Source organism: Lentinula edodes (assembly GCF_021015755.1).
Source record: "Lentinula edodes strain Le(Bin) 0899 ss11 chromosome Unknown C8R40scaffold_28, whole genome shotgun sequence".
NCBI classification, from domain to species: domain Eukaryota; kingdom Fungi; phylum Basidiomycota; class Agaricomycetes; order Agaricales; family Omphalotaceae; genus Lentinula; species Lentinula edodes.
Genome location: NW_025764334.1, coordinates 379211 through 393612, shown reverse-complemented (window position 1 = coordinate 393612; position 14402 = coordinate 379211). Strand labels below are relative to the sequence as shown.

Genomic DNA, 14402 nt, shown 5'->3' with positions numbered 1-14402 from the left:
CTTAATTATGGAGGCTTTTGACGACGAGAACCCTTTCGACACAGAGTCTGACCGTATTCCATCTGAAACCTCTTCTACATCTAAAGTGGACATATCAGAACCACCCTCTCCGCCTTTCAATCCTTCCCGACAACTGTCATCAGAAATTACCAGTCCAGAACGCACATTTCCTTCTCAAGGGCCCCCCAGACAGCCACAGCGTTCAAACTTCAAGAGTGATTTCTGTTGCGCACGAGACAGGATACTTCATTCTGGAGATGATGTTGAGATTCTGGTGTGTGCGATAGTTATATCATATCATGCACTCCATGGGCATTGAATCTTCCACATGTAAGATTACAGACGCACAGAAGACCAACCTCGGAGCGACTACGCCGTATATCACATATGTCATACAAACAGGAGTGAGTGGTTGATAATTTTCATTCCATTTCGATGTTGGCTCATTGTCATCTGCGTCTTAGAATACGGAATCTCGACATAGATACTCTGAATTTGAATCGTTGAGATCAAGTCTAGTGAAGCTCTATCCTACTCTCATAATACCGCCAATCCCATCCAAGCAAACCCTCGGAGACTATGCGGTCAAACAGGGAAAGGCCAAAGAAGATGCTACGATGATTGCAAGGCGGAAACGAATGCTGCAGACATTCCTAAATCGACTCGCCAGACACCCTATCCTTTCCAACGAACATGTATTTCATCGCTTTCTAGATGGTGAAGTCTCTTGGGTGCGCAATTTTACATTACGCTACGTCGAGTTTTTGTTCTCATTCCAGTGATGTTTACCAATCATAGCATGAAGTTTTGAATTCCCCTCCCATTTCACTGCTTCCTAAGAACATCCTCAAAGCCCCGTCGCACGACCCAACGGACCAGGAAGCATCTCCTGCGTATACTGCTTTGCCCAATCCTTCCGCTGCCCACCCACTTCGAAATCCAGACCAACGGTTTCTCGATTCAGAAGCTTTCACCAGTAAATTTGCTGTTCATCTCAGTGGTCCGATGGAGAAGGTCACACGGCGGACAGTAAAACGGTGGTCAGGTTGGTGATACTTTTACTATACTTGAGATTCATTAGCGACTATTAAGAAATACTAGAATATGCGCAGGACCATGCCGAACTTGGTGCAGCATTAAACGGGTTCAGCTTGAATGAGACTGGGTCGCTTTCCGGCGCTATTGAGAAGACTGGTCAAGCAGTTGATGCGACGTATATGTCCACCACGAAATTAGTGAGCATCATATCACTATGCTGTTATTATCCGTTTTTCGAACAACTCATATGTTCTAGGCTCAAGAACTCGAACAGAACTGGGCAGAACCAATCAACGAATATGCACAATTCTCGTCCATTATTAAGAAGCTGCTGGCTTATCGCCATCAAAAACACGTTCAGTATGAGATGACTCAAGACGCGCTAGAGGCAAAGCGAGAACAGTTAGAAGAACTAGAGAAAAGCGAGCATGAAGCGCGACGACTGGAAGCGGCTCTTGGAGGGCGAAGCACAGTCTCTCTCCCATCTTCGCCTGATCAGGAACCTACCGAGGAGGAGTCGAGCATCCAAACACATTCTGCGTCTTACGTGCCTCCACATCCTGGTCCCAATCCTGCAAGGCGAAACGCTAGAGCTCCTGGTATGGGATTCCTAAATGCTCTTAGCTACACATTGCATGGGATGATGGATGTTGATCCTGAAACTGCTCGACGCAATGGGATTTCAAAGACAAAGGAGACGATTTCACAGGTAATTTTCCGTTTTCTTTTTGAAACAAACAAGATTTCGATTCACAGTATTGATTTATAGTTGGAAGATGCGTTACATTTAGCTGCTCAAGATCTAAAGTACTCCAGTTCTACAATCCAAGCTGATCTGGACAGGTTCCAACGGCAAAAAGTCGCAGATATTCGGGAAATGGCGATTAGCATGGCACAAAGTCATCGAGATTGGTGCAAGAAGGTACGTAGGTCCCGAGTAACGAGTCCATGTTCAATATCCTGATCTCCTTATCCAACAAGAATCTTGAAGCATGGGAGGAGGCCAAAAGAGAGGTCGATATGATTCCGGACCATCCAAATAAGCTTCCTTCTCCTTCTGCTCCTCAACCTTCTACATCTACGAGGAGAGATTCCACGACTACTTTAAACGGGAGATGATGCTTTGCGTGTAATTTTGGACGATGGACAGTACTGGGTTGCTATGAGACCTAATTTATGTACTTGAATTTTGCGACCCTAGCTCTATAATCGTACCCAAGAATACTTTCGAAGGTCGCATGTCAGTGTTGCATCCCTAGAACATATTAACTTGCCTCTTGATGACGGATCAGTGAGCCGCCTAACTAATAAACCTTGCAGATACAGAAGACTGAGCCGTCCTGATGTTCAGGATGGCAGCTGTGCAAGGAAGAGTCTATACGAGGTTTGTTTTCGGATAACCAGAGAGGTTGACAAGACCGGCAGTGTATTGGATAATGCGAAAACGATGAAAAAAGGTGAAACCGAAACTGTGGGAGAAAGGGAGAAAGAAGAAGAGGTGTCGCAACTTGAAGATGACTTCTATACTGTAGACAATGGAGCGATGATGTAGTCTCGCGGGCCATAATTCACCATAGGGATGGAAAGTTCGTCCTCCCATGGGAAGCGATGATGGAGATGAAGCTTGATGAAGATAAGTTACAAAGAACTTAATCTAATCTGGAAAGCTCAAGCGCGAGCGCTAATAAAAAATATGTCATTTTTCTAGAGCGGTTGTCACCCCCTTGTTTCCTCATGTCCAATCCAGAAAAAGTTGTTTTGATACTTGTTGGTCTGGTCGGTTCAGGAAAGGTAGATTTCAAAGATTTTTTCAGCTCAACCGTGACTCCGAACTATTTTTCAGAGCGCCTTTGCGACAGCCCTTGAGAGTCATTTTCCACGTCAATGGCGCAGGTGCAACCAAGACGATCTTGGAAATCGGGCACAAGTGGAAATTCTTGCAAAAAACTCACTACGGAAAGGTCTTTCAGTTTGTATTGATCGAACAAACATTGACGAAAGGTGAATACTCATACATAGATCTCGAGTAAAAAGAGACAACTTTCTGCCACTTTGATCTGTCAGTCAAAGAGCACACTGGATAAGGTTGGCACACGAATTTCCTGGAACCAGAGTCTGGGTAATCTTCTTTGATACTCCATATGAAGTGGGTTAGCATCACTATTGCTTTCCGATCCATTCATTTATCGATCTTATTTCAGGTATGCGCCTTGAGACTGCAACGAAGTAAGTTTCTTTACTGGTTTGCTATTGGCCTCTAAACTAGGCTCACACGAATCGTAATCAACAAGGAACTTCACATCCCACAATTCACAGTCCTGTAATGGGACTTTCTGTTCTTTCCAGGTTTGCGAGAGACCTCAGTGTTCCCTCTGCGAACGAAGGTTTCCATTGTATGGTTTCGCTAGAACCCGTTGACACAAAAGTAGAATATTCAGATTCAGATATTGTCACTATATTGGACCGCGTTCGTTCTTCGGAGGCAGTCATGCAGTCCAGACCGAAACCAATCCGCATTTCTTGGGCAGAAAGGCGTGGCCAATCTCGTGGCGGTCCAACAAGAGATATAAAAACCCAAAGCAATTATTTGAGTAGAGCATGGCAGCAAGGGACAGTGTTTCCAACTCAGAACACATCGAGTAGTATTCAGCCTGCTACTGAAGTTGACGGGGATATTGGTGTACAGGCAGGACACACTCATGGAGAAGTTTCTCCGTTGCTGAAAGACTTGCTAGGTGTGGATTAAAGTATTAGCCTTGTACACCAGTCCGATCGAATGGACCATCAATGAAAACCATGTAGACAGCGAGCAGTACGGGCATAGTTGTAATACAGCTAAACAATAAGACAAACCGATTATGAGCATGCTACCTCGACGACGTTGAAAAAAAGACAATAAGCCGACCTGGTTCACCCGAGAAACTGGATTACCACTACCTCAGAAAACCTGGGACCTGACCTTCATTCGTCCTGTTGACTAGGAATTTGCGCAGATTGCACTCGCCGATTCAGTATTTTAGCAGTGACCTGTAGCTTGGGTAAGGTTGACTAAACGAAGCAGTGAATAATGATAGAACTGACGTTGCGAATGTGTATCTGTGCGCGTTCCATACCGAGTGCGGAACACTTTTTGTAGTATTCTAAGCTTTCTTCCAAGTTCTCCGCTATTTTGGTGGGCCATGAAGAAACAATAAAGAACGGGGTAAAGAATAGACACAAACTTGCTTCCAGAACAACGGCAAGATTAAACGCAATTTCCCGGTCTTCTGGTGACAGTGAGGAGGCAATACTACATTTGCGAAACTTGAGTGGCGCAAAGTCGAAAGTATCAATGTCACCATTACCGTAGGTGGTGTAGTGCAAGGTCTGGTCGAGGGAGAGGTGATAAGACGTATGCATTCGCCAAATCTTCATATCAAAATCATTTGAACAACGTTGATGAAGGGGGTGAATCGTAATGGCGTACTAGTATGTGTGTCAGGACTTGCCGGTTGAAGAGCAATAGACTCTTGCCACGCAGTGATAGCAGCATCAAAGTCCTTCAAGCAGTAATGAGTAACGCCCAAATTATACAATGAGCTAGCGTTTCGATTTATTTCGGCACTGCGAGCATAAAGCCTCTTCGCACCCTCGACGTCTCCCTCTTCCAGAAGTCGTGTTCCTTGCTCAAGACAATGCATAGCCTCAACCTCAGCGGGATCAGATGCGGTAGAATGTGGAGTTGTGGATGATGCAAAACCTGAAAGATCGGGGGTCATTTAGATTAGATGACAATAAGAATCACTAGAAAAAAAACAATAACGAAAATGCTTGTAGATTGAAGAATCCATAACGGCGGGATTGGGATTGGCAAGTACCGAGAAAGAAGGACGGGAGTTTCGGGAGACCATCCTTAATGTCCGAGACGTATACGCAGACATCCGGGTCGAACAACGGGCTCCTAAATGGAAGGGAAATTTGGCGAACATCGTGTGAGGAAGTAAAGGTTAGTTCAGTGACGCAATAGCCAAAATTCACCACGTGATCACTTTCGGTAAATTTTGCGCCGCGTTGAGCTCACTGTTTCGTCTTGTCAACCTCTTCGACTCGCCGCCATGTCTGCTGATAAAAGTGCGTCCAGTCAGGCCTCTTCATCTAGGGACCCAGCGGAATACCTTCGATCTGCCACTTTTTCAAAGTCTGAAGGTGCTCCCGTTTCACCCGAAAATGCTGTCACAGCTTCAGACCTGCTTTTGGGTTCTTATGATCCCGCAAAATTACACCCTCTCGCCGACCTTGGCGACAAACTGGACTATCTTCTACTCGATGATGACAAGACAAGCGAGCTCCCTGGTTCTGGGACTGCAATTCCTTCTCGGGGCTGGAGTGATGATTTATGTTATGGCACTGGAACCATGTATCTCAGTGGTAGGTCCTTCGGATCTCTTTCGAATTACCTCTTTTGCCTCCATCCAGTCCTCCCTGACTTTTCAGGACTTCTCTCACCTTATCTTTTAACTCGTGAAACGGCCTGCTCTTATTGTTTTTTTTGTTTCATCACATGCTCACCCTGGGTTTTCAGGCCTTGCTGTTGGCGGTGCATGGGGATTGCGCGAGGGCGCAAGAAGGCCATTGGCTGTATCAAATAGCAGGTTACGGATCAACAGCGTTTTGAACTCGGTGACTCGAAGAGGCACATTTATAGGAAATTCAGCAGGTGTCCTCGGTCCGTTTGGCTCGTTTCACTCGATGGCATCTGTACATTCTGACTGCGCTCTTTAGCTCTCGTGTATAACGGAGTGAATTCGTCGATAGACGCCGCACGAGGAAAACACGACATTCTTGGAAGCGTTTCCGCAGGGGCAATTACGGGAGTACTCTACAAGTCAACAGGTAAAGTTGTTTTACGTTCATAAATCTAAATCATTCTGACAATTTTGTGGTCGTTAGCCGGAGTTAAACCTGCTCTCTCTGCGGCTATATTCATGTCTGGAATGGCGGGTTTCTGGAGCTATGTGAAAAAAATCATTTGAACCTCTCATATGCTATATATTCTACATTCTCGCTGATTACCCCCGCTCAAGGTCTTGGTGCCGCGGCATAGGCTCCCTCTTAACTTACACGATCATTATGCGAATCCTATTAAATCTAATCCGTATCGACTCTGCCATATCAGGGTACTCCGATCTGACAAATGAACTTAAGTTGGCGATCTTTCAATCTTTTCAGACTGTACTGCTTGTGTGTGCCGATGTTATAAATGCTTACCTCTCATCGCATTTCCTTGATCATTCCTGCACGATACTGACGCCGGTCTGTCTATCAAGCATGGTTCACTCCTTTGCTCTGTGTATTTCGTCCGACGACAAGCGGATTGTGGACTCTTCACTCACCATTTGCTCTTTTTCAGCAGATGTGCAAGATATGCTGATTACCATGCCATTTGTACCTCGGGTTGAATCTGGTCGTGGAGTACCTCGGAGGAATAAGGTTTGGTCTATTGTCTTTTTCTATCAACACGCGAGCGAATTGTGATACGATCTTTTAGCCACGACAAGCTACTCTTTCATCGGTAGTCCCAAAATTAAGATCTGTCCGCCGTCGTGCGTCTCAATCGCCCCATCGCATACGAATCGAGAGCGATACCAGCGACCCAAAATCTAAATCGGTTGAAACTTCCCGGTCCCCTACTCGTAGGCTTCCTCCCCTTCAGTTTCCTCGTGATAGTGGCGGCAGCAGCGGTCACTCCTCCCCACAATCAGTATATTCTTCAGCTAGTTTCTTTTCTTCGAACGGAAGCCCTACTTCTAGCCGTAGTTCCCCTCCTTCAAGTCATGGATCATATCAGCAATTTTCATCGATGCTTCCTGAAGGGTACTCGCGCAACCATCTTCCTCGTATTCAAGTATCTTCGCTTCTTTCCGATCCTCGGAATCTGTGAGTCCGACGGCCTTGCATCTTGACCATGCTCATATGTACACTTGAAAATCAGATTATATCATCTTGAAGTCGTCCAGCAACCTCAGAGAGCAGCTGAATTTTCCAACTATCCTCTCTCTCGTCTGCCTGTGACTCCCCCAATCATCGTTCGACTTGACATTCACGACGCCTCTGGCAACCCTGTTGTACCGTAAGTAACCTATACCACCAAGTACCCGAAAATTTTTCAACGAGGAAATCATAGCGAGGCGGAACTGCCCTTTCTCATCGCGCATTTGTCCCTTTACAACGAAAACGGACTAGAGAGAGTAGACAGAAGTCCAACGCAGAGTGGGTTTGGCTCCGCACCAGTTCTGTACGGTAATCTTGTGTCATCGGTTGAGCAGCTTGAGGACCTTCAGGGAAATCGCGGTCTTTTCTTTTTATTCCCCGATGTTAGCATACAGTGGCGTGGCCGCTATCAATTGGGAATAACCCTTTTACAAATTTCCAGGTAAATCCTGCTTCATCTATTGTGCACGTACAGTTCGTCGAATGGCTAAACTGAACAGCTCCAGCGTTAGTCCTTCCGGAATTATGGGTCTTGCCCAACACGGACAAGCATTAGCAGAGACGAGAACAAGAGTTTTCGAGGTTCTACCTCGACATCAATATTCTGCTGCCCGTAAGTTTCACTGCTTTGGATCCAGAGTCCACGATTAAAGACTTCTGGGTATACAGAACCAACCCGCCTGACCCAATCCTTCATTCGACAAGGGGCGAGAATGTTTACCTTCGTGTCGCCACCACACCCGTGATCGTCTTACCGCCAGAGAGTCCGTTGTGGACGTAACATCTTGCTTGAACTTAATCGTGCACACACTATGCGAAAATTCGATCTTCGCAGCATAGTTGTTGTTTTTTCTTTATAGATATAATCGTGAATGAAATTCTGAGCAATTGCGAGACTCGATATGCAGCACGTATTATGATTGTAGTTGAAAGTATTTACACCAAGCCGGTGTAACTTGAACTTGTATTTCCGGAAAATTGTGTCCTTCATTCTCCCGCTATCTTTAGGTGCTTCGATTTCCATGATCGCATTTCCAAAATAAAAATTGGATCAAGCTAATATTTGAACCGCTTTCAATATTGTCTGCAAAATTCCTCCAAATCAAATCCGTGTTGCATACATGTTTTTCGTTCTTCGGTCCGATATCTAAATGATCCGGAGCCTGCCTCGCATAATGTGCCGATGTCGACCCGACATAGCAACAATAACCACCCGCTCAACGTCCCGACATATTGTCATCACGTCGGTGCCTCTCAATTATCTGAAAGCCTCGATATATGCTCGACACTAAGTTCTTCGAACAATGTTCACTGAATCCTCTTATAATTATTTTGGCAGTTATTTTGAGCTATTTTGAGAAACTCAGGGTGCAGGAGACCTGAGACAGCGAGCAGAAGCATGGAGCTATTGCTGGCACGATGCCTAGCGGTAAACGCTAGCAGCTGTCGATGGGCGGAGACTGTACAGAAATCTTCCCAATGTTCACGGAATTATGCAAAGGCTGTCATGAGGCTGTGTCGCTCACCGATCAATTTTCACAGCACATGTGTGATGCAGTGTACTTCCACTTTAATCCCTTCGGCCACGTGCCGCATACTTAAGCGCAGCGGTTTCGAAATTAGAGAGTGAATTGTTTCTAACGCCCCTCATCTTTTGTCATGTCGGCCAACGATTATTATAACAACCAAGGGAAGCAGTATTATCCCCCTCAAGGTCAGACTTTACTGCTTGAAGTTGTAACGCCTGTCGAAATATTCTCAAACTGCGTTCACATTGTTGTTAGGTCCCCCTCCTGGTCAGGGTGGATACTACCCTCAAGTATGTTATCAAGCCAATTAACCCTCGATATTTTTGCCCTTATATGCATTTCCTCTCCTCAGCAACCTCAGCAAGCATATTATGGTGGAGGTGGAGGCCCTCCTCAGGGATATCCCCAACAAGGTGGTTACCAACCTCAGCCTCCTCCACAAACCGTTTATGTGTATGTCCACGAATCAGCTGTAAATTCCATCTCACCCGCAGAACCCTCATTGTTTACAGACAACAACCACAGCAGAGCTCAAGCAGTAGTGGTGGATGTGGTGCGTGTTTGGCAGGAATGTGTTTATGCTGCTGCGCTGAAGGTGCGTGACTTGCTTCTCGTTGGCGACCAGCCCCTAATATCAACTCACTTAGAACTTTGCGAGTGCTTATTGTAACCTTCAAGTTGCGCGTTGTGGAGCTTGGATCGGACCATTATGTTTTGTAGATTATTTGCGTGTCTATCAATCGTTCCATTATCTCATGGCCCTGTATTTCTCTCATCGTTTTATGTTTCCTCCCTACCTTAATTCCTCATGTGGTGTTCAACACCCTGTATCATCGTAGGCATTAATGAACAACTGAGTCCGAGTTGTGTAATAACGGAACCGATGTCAGGCCGTCATCTGAGGATGTATTTCGGGTGCTGGGATCGTCAAATTCGTTGAACTACTTAAGAAGGATTTTTGCAACAAACTGCGGCGTGCTCAGTACCGGCTGCTCGTAAATGCTGGATATAATTACACGGAATAAAACATGCACGAAAAGAAACAAGGAGCGGACCATGGTCGGAGCAGTTTGCTTACACGTGAACTATAGCTGTTCTTTCGGCGAAATCCGGAACGAGCCGGTGACAAAATTTGACAACGCCTGCAAACGACTTACTTTTAACCTCCAACTTGACACTCCTTGTCAACCCTCCCCTCAGGGAATCAAGCCCCCTAGACTTTGTATTTAAACTCTTTTCTTCATGTCTGTTCCTACGAAATGGGACGCCAGGTAAGTTTTTCTCTCTATAATATCTGTTTTTCTTTGAATCTCAAGGTTTTTTGCTTTGTTTAAGGTACCTCGGACCTGTGCCTCATGATACCTCCTACTACGCCAAGTGTATGCTTGGTGGTGCCCTCGCTTGTGGTTTCACCCACGCAGGTATCACTCCTCTGGATGTTGCTAAATGTAACATGCAGGTACGTGTTTCTCTTACTTTCTTGTCAGAAGCTTGGCCAACATTCGTACTGCTTAGGTTAACCCTCAAAAATATTCTGGAACGGCTGCTAGTTTAAAACTTCTTCTGAAGGAAGAGGGTTCTCGTGGTATCTGGAAAGGGTTGGGCCCTACCTTTGTAGGCTACTCACTCCAGGGAATGTTCAAGTACGGTCTGTACGAGGTCTTCAAAGACACCTACATGAACGCCGCTGGCCCAGATATCTCTGAAAAATACAAGGGTGCGATCTGGCTTGCTGGTTCTGCCTCGGCGGAAGTATTCGCCGACATCGCTCTATGTCCTTTGGAAATGACGAAAGTCAAGATTCAAACCAGTCCTACTGGCACGTTCCCCATTCCCTTTGCCACTGCACTTTCGGAGATGAACAAGTTGAAGGTTGAGACCCGCTTCCCCTTCGGTTCTCTTGTCCCTCTCTGGTCCCGTCAGGTGCGTTCGCGAAAATCACAAAATATACAACGTTTAATATTTCCTGTTATAGATCCCTTATACCATGGCGAAGTTCTTTTTCTTCGAGAAGATCGCTCAGTTATTCTACACGCACGTGTTTACCAATCCCAAGGAAACTTATAGCAAGACTACGCAGCTCGGTATCACTTTCGCTTCTGGTTACATCGCCGGTGTTGTTTGCGCCATCGTTTCGCACCCCGCTGACTCTCTAGTGTCACTCCTCGGAAAGGCTGAAAACAAGGGCAAATCTGTTGGAACAATTGCCGGTGAGGTTGGCTTCGCAACTTTGGCTACAAAGGGTCTCAGCACTAGGGTAGTCATGATCGGTGAGTGAATCGTAGTTCTTGATTTCACATCTGGAGTTAAATATTGCTCTAGGTACACTCACTGGTTTCCAATGGTGGATCTACGATACTTTCAAGTCCACCATGGGTATGGGCACCACTGGTGGAAAGTAAATGATTTTACCGCTATAGTACGTGGAGTTCAGTTTCAAACATCGATACCTCATGCTCATAGCGCCGGTCAGGATTGTTACTTTACATTATGTTATATCCTGCTTGACGCTACCAAGATTGTTCATAAATACTTGTTTTTCATCTGCTACTTAGAATGCATAGTGAATTCCAGGCAATATAAGAACTTTGTTCGGAATAAATTCTAATCCAACATAAGACGTAGAAGTTGAAAGAACTATTGCGGTCCACTTCAGTTGAAGTACATACTAATAACTCGAGCTACATAGCTCGAAGCAGATTCAATAGCGAGTATTTGATTGGCTGGATAAGATTCCACTTCCGTCTACTCCCGAGCGTCACATTCAATCTGTCACATTTAACCCGTCACACTCTTCTTCCATCCAAGTTGGTCAAAAATATCTACTCCTAACATGTTGTCGAGGTTGCGCTCAGGAGCGTTGAAGCAAGCGGCTTCAGCTCCCAAACGGAGCCTGCCTTCATCTGCTTCAGGCTCACGGGCCTCGGTGAGCTCATCCACAAAGTGTAAAAACCCTCCAACTAACATTTTGCCAGGTTCGTTTTGCGTCTTCAAGCGCTTCGTCTTCGTCAAATGTATTCGAGGTGCGTATCAATGAACTTTATGCTCATTTTTGGTCCCAATGATTATTAGTCCTTCATGAACTCCCGTCTAACTCTCGCTTCCGCAACTTTATTCACTACTGGCACCGTGGCCTGGTATGCACACTTCTATGGCACTCTACCTTTCCTCGGTGAGGTACACGCCAGTCACCTCAGCGATGAGGGGCTGCATCCTGTTGCCTATCCTTGGCCTCACAATGGCTTTTTCGACACATTCGACCATGCTAGGTAAGAAATCCTGCCCTCTACGCATTCCAATGGCCCCGTCATATTTCTCCTGTATTCTATTCTAGCATTCGACGAGGCTACCAAGTCTACCGCGAAGTCTGTGCAGCATGCCACTCTCTTGACCGTATCGCCTGGCGTAATCTCGTTGCCGTCTCCCACACCGCCGATGAAGCTCGCGCAATGGCAGAAGAAGTTGAATACCAGGATGGACCGAACGATGATGGAGAGATGTTTCAACGTCCAGGAAAGCTCGCTGATTATATGCCTGCTCCTTACCCCAATGAAGAAGCTGCTCGCGCTGGCAATGCTGGTGCTCTTCCTCCTGACTTGAGTCTGATTGTCAAGGCGCGTCACGGTGGTGCCGTGAGTGTCTAGTATGTATTTCGACGCGTACATGATATCTGACATCTATCTAGGACTATATTTTCTCTCTTCTCACCGGTTACGTCGACCCACCGGCTGGTGTCGAAGTGCGTGAGGGCATGAATTACAACCCATATTTCCCCGGCGGTGCCCTTTCGATGGCTCGAGTCCTTTTTGATGGCTTGGTCGAATACGATGATGGTTTGTCTATCAGTCGCGTTCGTTTCTCTGTTGTTCGCTCTAACACTGTCTGGTCAGGAACCCCCGCTACTACTTCTCAGATGGCTAAGGACGTAGTGACTTTCTTGAATTGGGCCGCTGAGCCTGAACATGATGAACGCAAGAAGACTGGAATCAAGGCGGTTATCCTGTTCTCTACTTTGTTCGTTCTTAGCGTGTACACGAAACGGTTCAAGTGGGGTCCTATCAAGAACAGGAAGATTCGTGAGCACATCTTGCTATTTGTTTAAAGCTTGGCATACTCACGCGCTTATTGCAGAGTACAACCCTCCCGCAGACAAAACAGGACATTAGAGTTAGAAATAAAAATTTCCATCGCATATGCTACGGGAGACTTAATTTTGCTGAATGGAATCTTTCTTTATACCTCGGTTGAAATCTTTCTTCACTTGAACACTTTATGGTAGGTGCTAACCCGGCACTCAGGCTGATGACCAAGCCCATCCGGGCAACGAGCTTGCCTGCAATGTTGCCTGCGGGACATGACAAGTATCGCTCTCGCAGTACTTATAAGGGCGTCTCGGTCTACCTGGCAGTTACTGCAAATAGATACGTTAGGTTAGTTTACGATCTATCATTCTGACTTCAAACTCGAAGTTGAAGTTATGACATGACCGACCAGATTTTGAATTCACTAAGTATGCTTGCAATATTCATCCTGAGGGCCTGCAGTCACCACTTTCAAAAGTATTGTATGAAATATAACTGGTTTCGTTGTCTATGTGTCATGAAATTAAGGCTTGCCTAAGGTGCAGTCTATGGCAGTGAAGCCAGTTATTTTAATTGCTCACAAGCTTTAGAACCCGTGCCTTCGCCACGGTGGCTCGCTCTGCTCGCACCGTGTGCTACAGCAGGGTTCACAGCTTGTTGGGGGCAAGCCCCCAAACCCCCCTGAGTCGGTGCCTTGCGCCTCCATACTTCAACATTTATTATGCAGTATTCTGAGCCATTTTCATTGCAAACAACATACTTTTCCTATCTAGAAAAACTTCTGGGCACACCAAGGTACACCATATTTGTAGTAAGGCAATGTCTATCTTCTAAAATTCAAAGTCAAAGTTAGAGACTTGCTATGAATTGAATATAAAACTTACTTTTACCAAACAAAACTTTTATTACAGCCTTCTTTATCATACTCCACATCTGTAAAGCTTGTATATTTGCCAGTCCAAGGGTGCCAGGTGAAGAGCACTCTCCATTACCCTAAGCACTTGGAGTATTTTTGACTTGTTCTAAATGGTTTGGCTGCTGGGAAGCTCTTTCAGGTGCTCTCAGACAATTAGCCAGTACCATTGCTCTGGAAAACACACAGGATTTGGAAATGCAACATGTTTTACAGATTTTCCCTGTAATTTATTTATTATCATTGCAAATGTAAGTCATACTGGAATCTGGTGCCTCTTCAAAACCTGATGAACTGAGTATAATACAGGGAATTGATTTTCCAGATTTATCACAACCCAATATTCCTGCTTCCAGAACTCTGACTCATCTGCAAAACCTGAATATTCAGCTAAGGGCCAAGAGCAGATCCCAGTGCTGCAAGCACTGAATGTAACATGCTTTGGGTGCTTCCACTGTTGGGAAGTGCTCTCAACTGTTCTCAGACCCTTAGCCCAAGATGAATATCTGCAAAACATGGATGTTTGCCAGAGCAAGGATACTGGCTGGAGAGCATTGTCAGCTGCTCTCCAGCTATTAGCCAAAAACCCAGGTTTTACAAATGTCAGGTTCTATTGCAGATACCTGGAAGTAATATTTCAAAGTATCATAATAGGTGCACCAATCTTGAGCTCAAGTTTTACCAGTGGAAGACCTGGTTCATGGATACTATTTAAATACCCAACAGGGTAGTGAAATTCATTGTTGTTGTCCTCTCCTTCATTTGCACCAACACTATCAGCTCTCTAATAGGTGAATGCATTTCCTGCTAAAGCATCCAAGTAGTTAATATACTACAACATTTCTGTGGCAAATGATAGTACATTCAAGA

General features: G+C 45.5%; 8 protein-coding genes across 8 annotated transcripts; 7 read left to right on the top strand and 1 right to left on the bottom strand.

Annotated features, from left to right (window-relative positions):
- Window positions 1-7: 7 nt before the first annotated feature.
- On the top strand, window positions 8-2157 carry C8R40DRAFT_1051298 (uncharacterized protein; the record flags this gene model as incomplete). Its single annotated transcript, XM_046224699.1, has 8 exons — window positions 8-274; window positions 336-404; window positions 465-731; window positions 799-1045; window positions 1102-1235; window positions 1295-1747; window positions 1808-1960; window positions 2020-2157. The coding sequence occupies 8 exons, from the start codon at window positions 8-10 to the stop codon at window positions 2155-2157; spliced, it is 1728 nt and encodes a 575-aa protein (XP_046084100.1).
- A 615-nt stretch (window positions 2158-2772) lies between these two features.
- Window positions 2773-3784, top strand: C8R40DRAFT_1173073 (P-loop containing nucleoside triphosphate hydrolase protein; the record flags this gene model as incomplete). Its single annotated transcript, XM_046231955.1, has 5 exons — window positions 2773-2829; window positions 2882-3039; window positions 3103-3184; window positions 3240-3264; window positions 3330-3784. The coding sequence occupies 5 exons, from the start codon at window positions 2773-2775 to the stop codon at window positions 3782-3784; spliced, it is 777 nt and encodes a 258-aa protein (XP_046084099.1).
- Window positions 3785-3856: 72 nt separating this feature from the next.
- C8R40DRAFT_412167 (uncharacterized protein) lies at window positions 3857-4962 on the bottom strand. The gene is made up of 6 exons (XM_046234981.1): window positions 4896-4962; window positions 4505-4821; window positions 4383-4446; window positions 4120-4327; window positions 3944-4065; window positions 3857-3873 (listed from the first exon to the last, which is right to left on the bottom strand). Exons 2-5 carry the CDS (start codon window positions 4794-4796, stop codon window positions 4000-4002), a joined length of 630 nt encoding a protein of 209 aa, XP_046084098.1. The 5' UTR covers window positions 4797-4821; window positions 4896-4962; the 3' UTR covers window positions 3857-3873; window positions 3944-3999.
- A 170-nt stretch (window positions 4963-5132) lies between these two features.
- On the top strand, window positions 5133-6050 carry C8R40DRAFT_1050993 (Tim17/Tim22/Tim23/Pmp24 family-domain-containing protein; the record flags this gene model as incomplete). Its single annotated transcript, XM_046224678.1, has 4 exons — window positions 5133-5445; window positions 5600-5743; window positions 5800-5910; window positions 5968-6050. 4 exons carry the CDS (start codon window positions 5133-5135, stop codon window positions 6048-6050), a joined length of 651 nt encoding a protein of 216 aa, XP_046084097.1.
- On the top strand, window positions 5842-8081 carry C8R40DRAFT_412337 (velvet factor-domain-containing protein). Its single transcript, XM_046234982.1, has 7 exons — window positions 5842-5910; window positions 5968-6507; window positions 6566-6954; window positions 7010-7147; window positions 7202-7450; window positions 7515-7621; window positions 7678-8081. The coding sequence occupies exons 2-7, from the start codon at window positions 6148-6150 to the stop codon at window positions 7752-7754; spliced, it is 1320 nt and encodes a 439-aa protein (XP_046084096.1). The 5' UTR covers window positions 5842-5910; window positions 5968-6147; the 3' UTR covers window positions 7755-8081.
- A 498-nt stretch (window positions 8082-8579) lies between these two features.
- C8R40DRAFT_412016 (uncharacterized protein) lies at window positions 8580-9574 on the top strand. Its single transcript, XM_046234980.1, has 4 exons — window positions 8580-8827; window positions 8890-9090; window positions 9216-9372; window positions 9428-9574. The coding sequence occupies exons 1-4, from the start codon at window positions 8668-8670 to the stop codon at window positions 9534-9536; spliced, it is 627 nt and encodes a 208-aa protein (XP_046084095.1). The 5' UTR covers window positions 8580-8667; the 3' UTR covers window positions 9537-9574.
- On the top strand, window positions 9382-10939 carry C8R40DRAFT_1199422 (mitochondrial carrier protein; the record flags this gene model as incomplete). Its single annotated transcript, XM_046233110.1, has 5 exons — window positions 9382-9808; window positions 9873-9996; window positions 10053-10460; window positions 10513-10807; window positions 10860-10939. The coding sequence occupies exons 1-5, from the start codon at window positions 9780-9782 to the stop codon at window positions 10937-10939; spliced, it is 936 nt and encodes a 311-aa protein (XP_046084094.1). The 5' UTR covers window positions 9382-9779.
- Window positions 10940-11322: 383 nt separating this feature from the next.
- On the top strand, window positions 11323-13087 carry C8R40DRAFT_1273469 (cytochrome C1 family-domain-containing protein). The gene is made up of 7 exons (XM_046234088.1): window positions 11323-11463; window positions 11513-11560; window positions 11610-11806; window positions 11872-12169; window positions 12223-12370; window positions 12428-12613; window positions 12669-13087. Exons 1-7 carry the CDS (start codon window positions 11371-11373, stop codon window positions 12701-12703), a joined length of 1005 nt encoding a protein of 334 aa, XP_046084093.1. The 5' UTR covers window positions 11323-11370; the 3' UTR covers window positions 12704-13087.
- The last annotated feature ends 1315 nt before the right edge of the window (window positions 13088-14402 follow it).